This window comes from Podarcis gaigeae (genome assembly GCF_964106915.1).
Source record: "Podarcis gaigeae genome assembly, chromosome: 16".
NCBI classification, from domain to species: Eukaryota; Metazoa; Chordata; class Lepidosauria; order Squamata; family Lacertidae; genus Podarcis; species Podarcis gaigeae.
In genome coordinates this window covers 36,013,885-36,029,136 of record NC_139693.1, presented here as the reverse complement: position 1 = coordinate 36,029,136, position 15,252 = coordinate 36,013,885, and the positions used below count along the sequence as shown (strand labels likewise).

Sequence of the window (15,252 nt, the reverse complement as noted above, 5' to 3'; positions counted from 1 at the left end):
AAGCGTTGCACGGGAGGCAACAGGCAGACTTTGCTGTGCCCCTGCGACAGCCGCTTCTCAAAGGAGGTCACCTGCCAGTCGTTGCATTCGGTCCACAAATGATACATAATTGATTACACACACACACACAAATTGAATTGTGTTCTGCATTGAAACGAATGGGGAGAAATAAGGTAATGACAATGAAACTTACATAATTTCCATAACTCAAATTATGCAAGTTATGCAATTTTGCCAGAGGACATTTGACCAATACAGGGTGGAATGGAAAACGATGCCTTCTTAAATCCCTAGGGAAAGAAGCAGTCGTTTTGTGCTAGAAATGTGTGTGGATTCATTTGCAATGCCATAACATAAAGCCCTACCTTAATCACGTCTTCATCAGAGGACCTGCACTCCACAGATTCTAGAAGGTCAGTGACGGTTCCATCCTCCTCCACTGAGACCACCTTGACAGGGACAGCAACAGTCTTCCCGGTGAGAATGGCTGTGTTCAAGATCTCTGCTTCCTAAAAGACAAGGCACACCATTTTCAGCTGGCTGGAGGAAGGCTCACAACAGTTCCAAATTATTATGCACAGATTCATTTCAGACATTAGTAATTTAGGTCCATTAATTGTGATGTCTCTACTCTGAATAGGAGTAATATTGAATAACAGCCGGAATAATTTTTCTCAGGAAAAAAACCCCTCTGGGAAATTTCATCTGTAAGGGCACCGCCTAAAATGAATGTCTGACTATGCTATCATAAGGACTAGAATCCTTTTCTTTGCCTTACAAGGCGACTATGCATTCTGATTAGTGCTAGAGACAGTCAGAAACTATCCATGCATTTGTACTTCCAAAGGGAGAATAGCCCAGCTTTCTTTCGGTGCAACCTGCCCAATAATTTCTTTTGTATTTAGCAATACAGTGGTAAAGGTAAAAGGTAAAGGGACCTCTGACCATTAGGTCCAGTCGTGACCGACTCTGGGGTTGCAGCGCTCATCTCGCTTTATTGGCCGAGGGAGCTGGCATACAGCTTCCAGGTCATGTGGCCAGCAGGACTAAGCCGCTTCTGGCGAACCAGAGCAGCATATGGAAATGCCGTTTACCTTCCCGCCGGAGCGGTACCTATTTATCTACTTGCACTTTGACGTGCTTTCAAACTGCTAGGTAGGCAGGAGCTGGGACTGAGCAACGGAAGCTCACCCCGTCGCGGGGATTCGAACCGCTGAACCTCTGATAGGCAAGTCCTAGGCTCTGTGGTTTAACCAACAGCGCCACCCACGTCCCACAAATACAGTGGTACCTCGGGTTAAGTACTTAATTCGTTCCGGAGATCCGTACTTAACCTGAAACTGTTCTTAACCTGAAGCACCACTTTAGCTAATGGGGCCTCCTGCTGCCGCCGCACCACCAGAGCCCGATTTCTGTTCTTATCCTGAAGCAAAGTTCTTAACCTGAAGCACTATTTCTAGGTTATCAGAGTGTGTAACCTGAAGCGTATGTAACCTGAAGCGTATGTAACCCGAGGTACCACTGTATCCACTCTAATTTAGGCTAAACACATTTAACTGAGAATAAGTCCTATTAAACACAGTGGGGTTTTTATTGGAGCATGTACAGAGTGCCCATCCTAATGCCAGCGGATGGTGCCAAAAGAGCACAGTTGGAGGCAGCGTGCTTCTGAATACCAGTTGGCAGAAACTGCAGGAGGTGAGAATGTTGTTGAACTCAAGTTCTGTTTGTGGGTATCTAGTTGGCCAGTTTGGGAACTGAGAGTGCTGGACTAGATGGGCCATTGTCCAATCCATCACGCTCTTCCTATGTTCTTTTCTTCTTGGAGTTCTCTCTTTCTAATGAACCAAGCTGGTCACCAGCATTATTCTTAAGACATTCAAAACAATGGCTGAACTGTACTTGACACATTCAGCACCCCTTAGCTCAGCCTATTTGGGTAGCCTCTGAATCACACAATGGAAACTAAATGATCCTCTCTGTGTTGCACCCTAGTGTAACCCCAAAGTAGTTTCATTGTCTCCACTGAAGTTACTACTGATTTGCACCCTGGGTTAAAAAGAGAGAAATGTCTTTCTTATTCAGAATTCCAAGGCATTTAAAATCAAGGCCCACATGCAGAACAAGCAAATCTTGATTTCATATGGTTCCTATGATTGAAGGTTTGCAACCCATTTGCCCCCGGAGTGGCAATTTCTCATGTAAATAGTTTGCACTGCAGGGTTTGAAACATGATGTGATTTTACTTGTGGAAGAGAACCTAAGGGCTTGAGAATTAAGTCAGTCAGAAGTTGACTTTTCCTACTTTCTCGTCTAGTGGGGGGGGGGGGCGGAATAAGCACCAGTCTCTTTAATCTAATATGAGACAGATGAAAAACAAGGAGGAGATCTTTGAACATCTGAAAAGAACAGAGTTCCTTTGTCCTAGTTCAAAAGAAAGAGGATAAAGACTCCGAGGCTTCAGACAGGTATGAACCAACGGATGCATTCTCCAACCTTGTTTCTCTCAAGGATCCTGAACCTCTTCCATCAGATGAACACCCCACTGAGTTCAGTGCAACTGACCTCAAACTAAATGTGCAAAGTTCAGCTGCATTATGAAAGCCCCGTCCACACTTCACTGGCAATTGCTACTTCTGCTCCCACCCTGCCTTAACACCCCGATTTGTAAAATGAGGATAACAGTAACTTTACAAAAGGATTAGAAAACTCATGGATATTAGGGATTTTGAACCCTCTAAAAGTGCTCTGTGGATTCTACGTTTTCGTTTTTATTTATTTTTATACAGGCAGAATGTTTAGACAAACCAACTTATATAAAATGATCAAAACATTTCAAAGGTCACACCCATCCATCCATCCATGGGTGAACCTTGTGTCTTGTTTATACACCTTGGAAAGAATATATCTAAAAATGTCGATCATATAGGAGCAATTGCAACAGCAGACTTGTGAAGCTAACAACAATGTTCTTCAAACCTTGGAGGGAGTCAGTGACATGATACTAAAATGAAGAAAGTCTGGAGTATTGAGATGACGCTCAGGATAACATGTCTCCCAAAGACGAGTGAACAGAAGGTGGTTTGGGTTCTTCTGGTGAGCAACTTATGAATGAATCAAATTTCATCCATCCATTTATCCGAAGATTTGTCTACAAGCTTAACCATCCAGACCATACCATATCCTTTTTACTAAGGAGTTAGTCATTACAACTAGGGATTCCACATACAGAAGCTGACAGGACTGGCAGCTGAGGTAGAACTTTACAGTTCTAGGGATAGGTGAATCTATCAGTTTTGGACCTCTCAGTTTCTATTTTTTCCCCCAGTTTTCAGTTCAGTTCAGTTCATTTCTACAGGAATGTGCTATTATTATTATTATTAAAGTGGAACCTCGGGTTGCAGACATAATCCATGATGGAGGCACGTCTGCAACCCGCAGTGTTTGCATCCTGAATTGCCATGTCTGCGGAGGCGCGATCTGGCGCTTCTGCGCATGCGCGAATGGCAAAACCCAGAAGTAACCCGTTCCGGTACTTCTGGGTTTCCCGCAGTCTGCAACCTGAAAACACGTAACCTGAAGTGACTACATCATGAGGTATGACTGTACTATTATTATTATTGAAATCCTCATGAAAATACCAATATTTCAGCATGGATTTATCCTAGCAGACACATTTTTTTTGCTATGCAGTTTTGACCAAAATACATGTCCTTTTGAGTAAGCACTCCCCCCCCCCCCACCACACACAATGCTGTTTTCACTAGTAGATACATTTATAGGCACACTTTCCTTTAATAAATGCACTTTTGCACACATTTTTTTTTTTTGAGAAAGACATCCCAAATTTTGGAGAAGCATGAATTTTGAAGGGTAGCTTTGTCTCATTTTGCATATTGGTCCAATAAGTGCAAAACTGGCATTTTCCCCATTAAAATGCCAACAAAATTTAATTCCTCCCCAATCCTGAAATAAAGCTCAGTACTTTAGTGACTGTTGAACTTGAAAACATGAAATCTGACTTCCCAGCAACTGGGGGGTTGAGTATTATTGCTCCTGGATCGGTCTAGCTCAGGGGTAGGCAACCTAGGGCCCTTGGGCCGGATGTGGCCCAATCGCCTTCTCAATCCAGCCAGCGGACGGTCCGGGAATCAGCATGTATTTTACATGAGTAGAATATGTCCTTTTATTTAAAATGCATCTCTGGGTTATTTGTGGGGCCTGCCTGGTATTTTTATATGAGTAGAATGTGTGCTTTTATTTAAAATGCATCGCTGGGTTATTTGTGGGGCATAGGAATTTGTTCATTTTTTTTTTTCAAAATATAGCCCGGCCCACCACAAGGTCTGAGGGACGGTGGATCAGCCCACGGCTGAAAAAGGTTGCTGACCCCTGGTCTAGCATCTAGTTTGCAATAGTGTCTTGCAGAATACCTTTCATCGTCACAGCTGCAAGCATTTTTTAAATAAACAAATAAATGCTTTCCCCCCCCCCGCAGGCACAATTGTGGGGGCACTATTTTTAAAAAACAACAACATTATTTTATGTTATCACAGCATCACAGTGGGGGTGGGGCAGATAGGAACCATCAATAATTTTTAAAACATACTTTAATATTTTTTTTTTAAAAAAGATGCATTTGTGGGGGAAGAACCACATACCACCCCCCACATTACATGTATGGGTTGAACAATCACACTCCCTATTTAAAGACACAGGTGCCCAGACCACCTGACTAAGCAGTAACGTCTTCATTGGGGTCAGTGCTCTCAGTTGTCCCTGGCAAACTTTTTATGTGGGTGTTGCCCTGCCCCCGTTCTTAAAGCTCCCTCCCATTCCCATACAGATTTGCTTTGGGAAGGGATGAACGATGGAATTTCCATGTAACTCTCCATCCCGGGACATTCCTGGAAGCCGCAGTTCCCAGGGAGCAATATGGCATATGGAGTGATCTACGTGCATATGCCAACAATACGAATGCGGCAGGCGAGTGGGGCCGACTCTAAAGCTGAATGAGAAAGTTCATAATTATTGAGTCAGTTCAGAACTGAGCACAGGGAATATTGCTGATCACCGATAAAAAAACACAAGCACTCCGTAAACAGCTGTGCGTTGAAGATTTTAAAGAACAAGGGTGGGAGACATGAGGCTGAGGGGCCCAGTGGGGCCACACCCCTTACTGACCCACAGTTTTTGCCTGGCTGGAATGTCTCCTTGAACTCTTTCTTTCTTGGATGCAGGGAGCTGTGTGTTAAAATTACGGTAGCTTACCCTCCAACATGCACGAAAGGACGTGGGTGGCGCTGTGGGTTAAACCACAGAGCCTAGGACTTGCCGATCAGAAGGTCGGCGGTTCGAATCCCCACGATGGGGTGAGCTCCCGTTGCTCGGTCCCAGCTCCTGCCAACCTAGCAGTTCGAAAGCACATCAAAGTGCAAGTAGATAAATAGGTACTGCTCCGGTGGGAAGGTAAACGGCGTTCCCATGCGCTGCTCTGGTTCGCCAGAAGCGGCTTAGTCATGCTGGCCACATGACCCAGAAGCTGTACGCCGGCTCCCTCGGCCAATAAAGCAAGATGAGTGCCCCAACCCCAGAGTCAGCCACGACTGGACCTAATGGGCAGGGGTCCCTTTACCTTTTTACCAACATGCGCACGTCAAAAACAAGGATGTGTGTTTTCTGCGATGCACTCTCGGGCGACTCACATGACCTGTACATGACCACAGCAACAAAAAAAGGGCTTTTTTCCAGGGCGAGATCACAGTGTGAGATTGTATGAGATCACAGTGCCCCAAATGCCTGCCGTGCTCTCGTGTGACAAAACAGGCTGCCCCAGTTTTCCCGGGACAGTTGAGGGGTAGGAACTAGCATATGGTGTGAAGATAAAATTTACATTCATTGCTCCACCCACTTTTGCCCCTGGCCCGAAGGGGTGATCTGAAAATATTTGTGGCCCTCAGAAGGATTGCCAGAATGGAATGTGGCCCTTAGGCTGAAAGAGGTTCCCCACCTCTGTTTCTAAACATAAAGACAGTTCCAAACTGAAGGAATTATCAGCTGTCGCGCCTGCCAGTGGAAAACAGAGGTTTTAGGTAAGCAACTGTGTATTAATGATGTTATAAACCACTAAGCCCCTTCTATTATAGTGTGCGATTGAAGGATTCCTTCCTTCCCCAATCAAGCAGGCCTATCTCATTCCACAGCAAACACTTGGACCAGATTAAACAGTGGGTGGGATCTTTGGAAATGGTTCTTCTTTCATTCCTTTAAAGGCCTAGGGGGACTTAGAGGATCCCCTGGGGAATGAAATTATCTCATTCTGAAGAAACAAATACTTGTTTAGCCTAGACAAGAGATTTTCCAGCACATTAAAGAACATGAAATATAAACAGTCCCTCCCAAAGGGAAGAGGGAATGCTAATATGATATCTGACTCTTTTGAAAAAATATTGTACCCCTCATCCATAACTAACAGAGGATTAAGGGACATGATGGTCCAGAGGGATGAAAAACCCTGGCGAGGCTGCCTAGAAAAAGTGGATTTTCCCCATCAAATTTGTTTTGAAATATAAAGGAGATGTCAATCATTTTCATATAGCCAATACAAGACAATTGATTTTGGAACACAGAATTTTATACCTCACACATACACATTAAAGTAAGGGAGGGGTCTCATTATTTGGACAGAATGAGGAGAAATTACAGAGCGAGGATATTTACATTACGCCAGGAGTGGGGAACCTTTGGTCCTTCAGAAGTTGCCGAGCTACAACTCCCATTGGGCCCGGAAAGCAGGGGTTGATGGGAGTTGTAGTTCAGCAATATCTGCATTATGTCTCCATGGTGTCCGTCTTAGGGCCAAAACAGATGTAGAAAACCCATGACAGGACCTCCCAATGCTGTCAGTTTTGAAACCTAAAAGAAGCTAGAAATAATCTGAATTTGATCAGGGCAGCATCCCTAGGGTGGGGCTAATCCTTTACCACCACCACATGCCATTTACCTAATCTAAATGTCTAAATCATTAGCGAAACCATAACCATCTATAAAGCACTGTTAACAAAACAACAATTAAAAACAATAAGCTAAGCATCACAATTAAAGGAAAAGTCATATTATATGATTAACAAATCAATACAGCATTTATTATCTAAAAAATAATATTATCAACATTAACAAATAGCAACAGAAAGATAAAGTAAGCACTATTGAATTCATACAATCTCCCCATGACTCACAATCTTCCACTCGATTTAGCTCATTAAAAGACACATACACATCATACCTCCAGTCCTCCAGATGTTTTTGGCCTACAACTCCCTGATCCCTAGCTAGCAGGACCAGTGGTCAGGGATGATGGGAATTGTAGTCCCAAACATCTGGAGGGGTGGAGTTTGCCTATGCCTGCTATAGGTTGACCACCGTGAAAACAGGATGCTATACTACAGGCTTCCTCAACCTTGGTCCTCCAGATGTTTTTGGCCTACAACTCCCATGATCCCTAGCTAGCAGGACCAGTGGTCAGGGATGATGGGAATTGTAGTCTCAAAACATCTGGAGGGGTGGAGTTTGCCTATGCCTGCTATAGGTTGACCACCGTGAAAACAGGATGCTATACTACAGGCTTCCTCAACCTTGGTCCTCCAGATGTTTTTGACCTTCAACTCCCATGATCCCTAGCTAGCAGGACCAGTGGTCAGGGATGATGGGAATTGTAGTCCCAAACATCTGGAGGGGTGGAGTTTGCCTATGCCTGCTATAGGTTGACCACCGTGAAAACAGGATGCTATACTACAGGCTTCCTCAACCTTGGTCCTCCAGATGTTTTTGGCCTACAACTCCCATGATCCCTAGCTAGCAGGACCAGTGGTCAGGGATGATGGGAATTGTAGTCTCAAAACATCTGGAGGTTGAGGAAGTCTGCTATGCTAGATGGGACGTTGGCCTGATCCAGCAGGCCCCTCTTATGTTCTTAAGAGCAACTTAGAAAAGGTTCCAGAAAGCGAATTAAAGGAACGGAAGGCTAAAACAGAAGGTCCATGAAAGAGATCGAGTAGAAAAGCTGGCAGCTTGTACAAAAATCCAGAGGCTGATGTCATAGCCTAAGAGAAGTAGGTGGTCCTATTTCAAAAGGTAGCAGTGGTCAGACTTTGGAAGTCTAAACAGCAGCTGCTCTAAGTAATGTGGCTCAGACTGGGGAGTCAAACCTGTGACAGTGGTAACAGAAGACCACCAGGGCTCCCCACATCCAGTGGTGTAGTACCATTTGCGGGTGCCTGGGGCGGGTGCAGAGTGTGCTCACCAGGTGTGAGTGGAGCACACTCACCCAGCCTTTGCTGCTGGAGCCAGGCAGCGCACAACGGGGATCTCTGCAGGGGGGCCTGGTTCGTGCCTCCTCAGATTTTGCACCTGGGGCCACGGCCCCCCATGCGCACCTCAACGCTACTCCCCTGCCTACATCACCAAATCCAGCTGGACTGGTAAGCTGCAGTACCTGCTTCCCACCATGACAAGGGTGGAGATATAGATCAGCAAGGATCAACCCAGCTATTTCATTCCTCTACAAGTTATCCTCTCTCTGCTGCAAATAGTAAAAATGCTCGGTCCTTGTTACCAGGTTCCTTAGCCTAAGCCAGGCATAGGCAAACTCCGACCCTCCAGATGTTTTGGGACTACAATTCCCATCATCCCTGACCAGTGGTCCTGTTAGCTAAGGATGATGGGAATTGTAGTCCCAAACATCTGGAGGGCTGAAGTTTGCCTATGCCTGGCCTAAGCCTACTAGCACCATAGCAAAAGTTTGTCCAAAATGACCTTGGGACCAATGGAACTACCATGTGTGAAAAACACAGTTCTAGGAAAGGCATGCAATATTTTCTATGCTAGCAATACTGTGCTTAATTTGCACAGCCTCTATAACAGTCCTGTTCCCCGCCAGATATGAATAAGCAGGAAGCCTGTAGGACCTCGTGGAATTGCAAACTGCTTACATATATTTTAAGTGAGTTTTTAATATTTGTTCTCCAAGCAATTAATATGTGGGGAGCCTGTGGATAAACACATTAGCATTAAGTATAATCTGCTGCGGTTCTTTCCTTAATACAACACAGAATTAAAGAGCCATTAAAACATCATCAGAATGTTCCAACACATTAGCGAGACAGCAGATTGCAGTACACAATACAGATGTATTTGTTTAAGTTCCGAGGACAGTCTTGGCAATGAACTCCGATTGGCTAGGAGGGTGATCTTTGACTGAGCGGCTAGCAAACAGAGTAGGCTGAAGAAAGAAGAAAATAGCCTTTCCTTTATGAAAGTCTTGGGGGTAGTTGAAGTGGTAAGAACTGGTCTTTGCCTGCCCAAAGCTGAATTTCTAAGGGCACAGAGGAACATAGAAAGCTTCTTTATAAGGAGTCAGAACAATCAAATACAGTGTTGTCAACACCAGGAATGGGGAAGCTGTGGACTTTTTGTGGCCCTACCACTGAACCACAGCTGTTCCCCATAGCTAGGAGTAAGGCCCATTGTGCACAGTGCAGTATCATATCAAATTAAAGAGTCATGGCTTTCCCCAAAGAATCCTGGAAACTGTAGTTTGCTAAGGGCGCTCAGAGCATAGCTGTCAACGTTTCCCTTTTTTAAAGGGAAATTCCCTTATTCCGAGTAGGATTCCTCGCAAGAAAAGGGAAAAATTGACAGCTATGGCTCAGAACAGTTGTTGTTGTTTAGTTGTTTAGTCGTGTCCGACTCTTCATGACCCCATGGACCAGAGCACGCCAGGCACTCCTGTCTTCCACTGCCTCCCGCAGTTTGGTCAAACTCATGTTCATAGCCATCTCGTCCTCTGTCATCCCCTTCTCCTTGTGCCCTCCATCTTTCCCAACATCAGGGTCTTTTCCAGGGAGTCTTCTCTTCTCATGAGGTGGCCAAAGTATTGGAGCCTCAGCTTCACATCTGTCCTTCCAGTGAGCACTCAGGGCTGATTTCCTCAAGAATGGATACGTGTGATCTTCTTGCAGTCCATGGGACTCTCAAGAGTCTCCTCCAGCACCAGAATTCAAAAGCATCCATTCTTCGGCGATCAGCTTTCTTTATGGTCCAGCTCTCACTTCCATACATCACTACTGGGAAAACCATGGCTTTAACTATACGGACTTTTATCGGCAAGGTGATGTCTCTTCAGAGCGGTTAGGAGGATCCTATTCCCCTCACAGAGCTGGTATTCCCAGAGCGGTTGAACAATCAAACCCTCTTCCCAGAGATATCTGGGAATTGTAGCTCTGGGGTGGGGAATGGGTTTCCTCATAATTCTCAGCACTCTTAACATGCTATAGTTTCCAGGATTCTATGAGTATTTTAAATGGGATGATAATGGAGTGCAGATTGGGCCTTACTTCTGAGTAGGAATGGGTGAATCTGACAACTTTGGATCCACCCAGTTGCTTATTTTTCCAATCTGAAGTTCTGTTCCCCACATTTCCACACAGGTTTGTCATTTTTTAAATAAACAAAAGAATCATAATGAAGATTAATCTGCACTGAGTGCAAATTCTGGCTAATATACACCCCCCAAAAGCATTTCCCTCTAATAAAATGCATTCTGTATGTTGTTTCCCATACAAAAAAAGCATCTTATTAGAGGGAAATGCTTTGAAAGCATTCACACACTTTCCCCCAGTATATGCATTTTTGTACACACTACTTAGTTGGAGAACTACGCAGCAAAAATTGGAGAAGTGGGGATTTTGAAGGATGCCAAAGATCCATTTTTATCCTCTGATTTTCCTACCTAATAGAAACTGGTTAGCTGCCAACTTTTGTTCTTGTGAAGTGCATCTAGCTCTTCCTCACATGCTTTCTTCCATTTTTCAGCTTCCATCTTGGGTAGTAACATAATTTCAGGGATTTCATTATCTCTTGTGAGGTAGGACAGTCTTAGTTGTGGTACACCTCTGTGCGGTGTGACTGTCCTCACTTTGCATATTGTTTTGGGAAAATGCAGATTAGGTAAAGGTAAAGGGACCCCTGACCATTAGGTCCATTCGTGGCCAACTCTGGAGTTGAGCACTCATCGTGCTCTATAGGCCAAGGGAGCTGGCGTTTGTCTGCAGACAGTTTTTCTGGGTCATGTGGCCAGCATGACTAAGCTGCCTCTGGTGAACCAGAGCAGTGCATGGAAACGCCATTTACCTTCCTGCCAGAGTGGTACCTATTTATCTACTTGCACTTTGATGTGCTTTCGAATTGCTAGGTTGGCAGGAGCAGGGACCGATCAACGGGAGCTCACCCCGTCCTTCTGATCGGCAAGCCCTAGGCTCTGTGGTTTAACCCACAGTGCCACCCGCGTCCTGCAGATTAGGTAGGTTCACTTTTAAAGGTGAACTGAATCAAAATTCTCACCCACCCCTACTTCTGAGTCAAACATGCTTTATCTAGTAAACTAGTCAAATTGCAGGCATCCCTTATTGACTGACTAACTGATTGATTGATTGTTTCAAATCTGTAGCAGGGAAGGACGGGGAAAGAGGAATGATCAAAGAAAGAAGGAATGACCAGGAAAGAGTGTTTGGGGTCATAGTGGATAGCGTAATGAAAACATTGATCCAGTGCATAGCAGCTGTGAAAAAATGTGAATTCCATTTCAGGGATCATTAGGAAAAGGATAAAAAAATAAAACTGCCAAATCATAATCCCTTTGTGCAATTTTGTGGTGCAGCCATACTTTAATTATTGCACACAGTTCTGGCCAGGAGTGTGCCCAGGTCCCAAGATTCACCTTCTCTCTGTTATGTGTACATTAAAAAAAATTCTGAACTTGTTTTTAAGTTGCTCCATTTCAACAGGTGCTCTGAGCTGCTCTGCATGTAACCAAGCTCTGCGTTCTCCATTCCCTCCAGTGGGGTATCAAAAAATGGCTATAACTCCCCCACACTTTGTAGGCACAGGAACCTCTGCCAAGTGGATTAAGCAAATAATGATCCTCTCCTTTGGGTTATTGCAGGGTTTTTTGTAGGAAAAATCAGTAGGAAAAACTAAGGAGATGAGCAACCTGTAAGAAACCTGGGAAACTTCAGACAAATTGATCCAGGGCCTTTTATGTTAGATGATTTTCCTGTGTTATAAAAACGGGAAAAGTCACTTAAAATAAATAAATAATCATCATCATTTTTTCAATACAAACAACAACCGCACAAGACACATACAACAAAAACCATAATAACACTACTAACACAATTTGACAATTCAGATTGGAATACTGATATACCTATGAGTACACCTTTTTAACAATATTTCCCCACCTCTCCTCCCCCTACGTCCCACCCCTGTACGCCTTATGGCTTAAATATTCCTTCCAGATTTCTTCATATTTATCCATTCTTAATTTGCGTCAACATGCAATTCGTTCGTATGTAGCTAGTCTGTCCATATTATCAATCCATGTGCTCAATGGAATCTTTTTGCGGCTCTTCCAATTCATCAAAATAAGTCTTTTTGCTTCTAATTCACATTTTTTTCTTGCCTTCCCCCCATTTCTTCAAATACCCCTATCCACCCTGTGAAGGGAGAGAGAGAGGGAGCTGTAATTCTGAATTGTTTGTAAGGAAAATTAATGATTGGGAAAGAAGCAGGACACCCCAAAAGTCTAACTCTGCCACTTATACTCTGCTCCCACAGACAAAACTCAAAGAACAATTCCCACGTGAATAGCAACTATTTATTGCAACATCCCTCCCCTAAATCACTGGAGTAACTGGAGTGCACTGATAAAATCACAGCGAGCTATTTAATCACAGTGATTAAAAAGTAGCCTGTTCATCAAAACAAAAGAACCAACCACCACCAACCTCCCCTCTTAAATTCTGGACATTTTCCAGTCAACTTAGTTTTTTGTCTCAGAAAATAGAATGAATGAATGAATGAATGAATGAATGGGCTGGGCATTGAACTTTAGAAAAACCAAAGTAACAGCTTCTTGAAACACTGGAGACTCCCTGACCTGCCTCAACATGCCTTGTTAATGAGGTGACTTGGGAATGTGAATCTGCCCTGAACCACCCGATTCACCTCTGTAATGCAGGGTATACCCAGTGCTGAGGGATGTCTTCAGTTCTGGCCACTGGACCTCAAAAATTATATTATAGAACTGGAAAAGTGAGAGAAAAGGGCAACAAAAATGATCCGGGGTCTATGAGAAGCATTTGCAGCTTTTTAGTTTAGGGGGCATAGGGACGCAGGTGGCACTGTGGATAAAACCTCAGCGCCTGGGACTTGCCGATCGTATGGTCGGCAGTTCGAATCCCCGCAGCGGGGTGAGCTCCCGTCGTTCGGTCCCAGCTCCTGCCCAACTAGCAGTTCGAAAGCACTCTTAAGTGCAAGTAGATAAATAGGGACCGCTTTATAGCAGGAAGGTAAACGATGTTTCCGTGTGCTGCGCTGGCTCGCCAGCTGCAGCTTCGTCACACTGGCCACGTGACCCGGAAGTGTCTCCGGACAGCGCTGGCCCCTGGCCTCTTAAGTGAGATGGGCGCACAACCCTAGAGTCGGACACGACTGGCCCGTACGGGCAGGGGTACCTTTACCTTTTTAGTTTAGGGGGCACCAGAAAATGGGGAATAATAGGAGCATACAAAATTGTGTGTGGCATGGGTAAAGTGGATGAGACCTCCCTTGCTTCTTACTGCTTGAATCTGAGATCCTCCAGAAAAGCTGAGGAGGCAGCAATGCTTCTGAAGAGCAATGACCGGAAATCGCAGGATCCCGCCTGCAGGGTTCCCAGAGGGATCTGGTCGGCCATTGTAGGACCAGGTTACTGGACTATGTGGGCCACTGGCCTGATTCAGCAGGGCTCTTCTTATGTTTTGGGTGGTGGGAGATACAAGGCAGACTAGAGGGGGTCCAAATGACACGCAGATGAGCAATGCAGCTGATTGCTACAAGATGCAGAGATGGCAGCCAGCTTGCCAACTTGCAGACTAGACCAGGGGTAGGCAAACTAAAGCATGGGGGCCGGATCTGGCCCAATCACCTTCTAAATCCAGCCCACAGACGGTCTGGGAATCAGCGTGTTTTTACATGAGCAGAATGTATCCTTTTATTTAAAATGCATCTCTGGGTTATTTCTGGGGCATAGGAATTCGTTCATCCCCCCCCCCCAATATAGTCCAGCCCCCCACAAAGTCTGAGGGACAGTGGACCGGCCCCCTTCTGAAAAAGTTTGCTAACCCCTGGACTAGACAATTCATGAAGAATATGGCTGTCCATGGCTATAAGTCATGAGGGCTGATCAGAGGCACTGTCAATGGAGACTGGTGGCCATTAGGACTGTAGAGCAGAAGAAAGGAGGAACCAACAGTATGTGGATCAGTCTCAGCTAATTCTGGGTTAGTCCCTATCCGCCTCCCTCCCATATTTAGCAAAGGCAACACTGAGGATGTATTCTGGTGTAGGGGATAGTTTTCCTGATCATGATGCTCCATTTTCCAATATACCTTTCACACTAAGGTGCCTGGTTGTGTTGAGGAATTGTGGCTTTTTGACCAATACACATTGTGCTAAATTTCATCCACACCATTAGACATGGTCAATGGACAACAGCACAACTCCCCCAACCTTCCCACACAGGTGTGCTTCTTTCTCCCATGACTCACCCATGGAAACAGCAGGAAAGAACACTATGCTGGCCTGCCACCCCAAATTTCATCACCTTACCCCTGCAATTTTCTGGGTTAATGTGGTTGCAGATGGATTTTTTCCAGGAAGCAATTAACACGGGAATAAGCACAGGACATCTGCTATATTTTCAGAAGTGGCTGTCAGGAGTGCATGCAGGAGCAAGGCCCTGTGACTGGTAGGGCCTCGTAGGACTGGGGCCTTCCTGAGTTTGACCTGGAAGGGCAAGGCGCGGCCGCACAGATGAGGCTTGACAGAAGACTCGTAGCACCTGGTGGCAAGGGCCAGGAGGGGTATATAAAACCAGCATTTCCCTCTGGCTCTTTGCCACAGTAACACGCTACCCACCTAGCTGTGCTTCAACTTCCTGACTCCTGGTTTCCTGACTCTTGGCTTCCTGAGCCCTGGACTGCCGACCCTGGACTTCTGTTTCCTGCTACCCTGGTCCTGACGTACCAAGCCACGACAGTGGCTTTTAGATGTGAAAGCTCAAATATAATGTGGAAATCAACAGTTAAGGAAATGGAACAAACTGCTGTGTAAATGCAGCCTAAGACAAAGGGAGAGGAGGTGGTTGAGAGA

At 45.0% G+C, this 15,252-nt stretch overlaps 1 protein-coding gene across 2 annotated transcripts in view; it reads right to left on the bottom strand.

The window, feature by feature from the left end:
* Positions 1-15,252, bottom strand: part of LOC310833895 (transmembrane protein 132D-like) — a 455,572-nt gene that overhangs the window by 50,039 nt on the left and 390,281 nt on the right. For both annotated transcript variants that reach the window (XM_083717002.1, XM_083717003.1), the window contains one exon: positions 366-509. In XM_083717002.1, the coding sequence (XP_083573128.1) occupies positions 366-509 (144 nt within the window). The remainder of the gene's footprint in view (positions 1-365; positions 510-15,252) is intronic.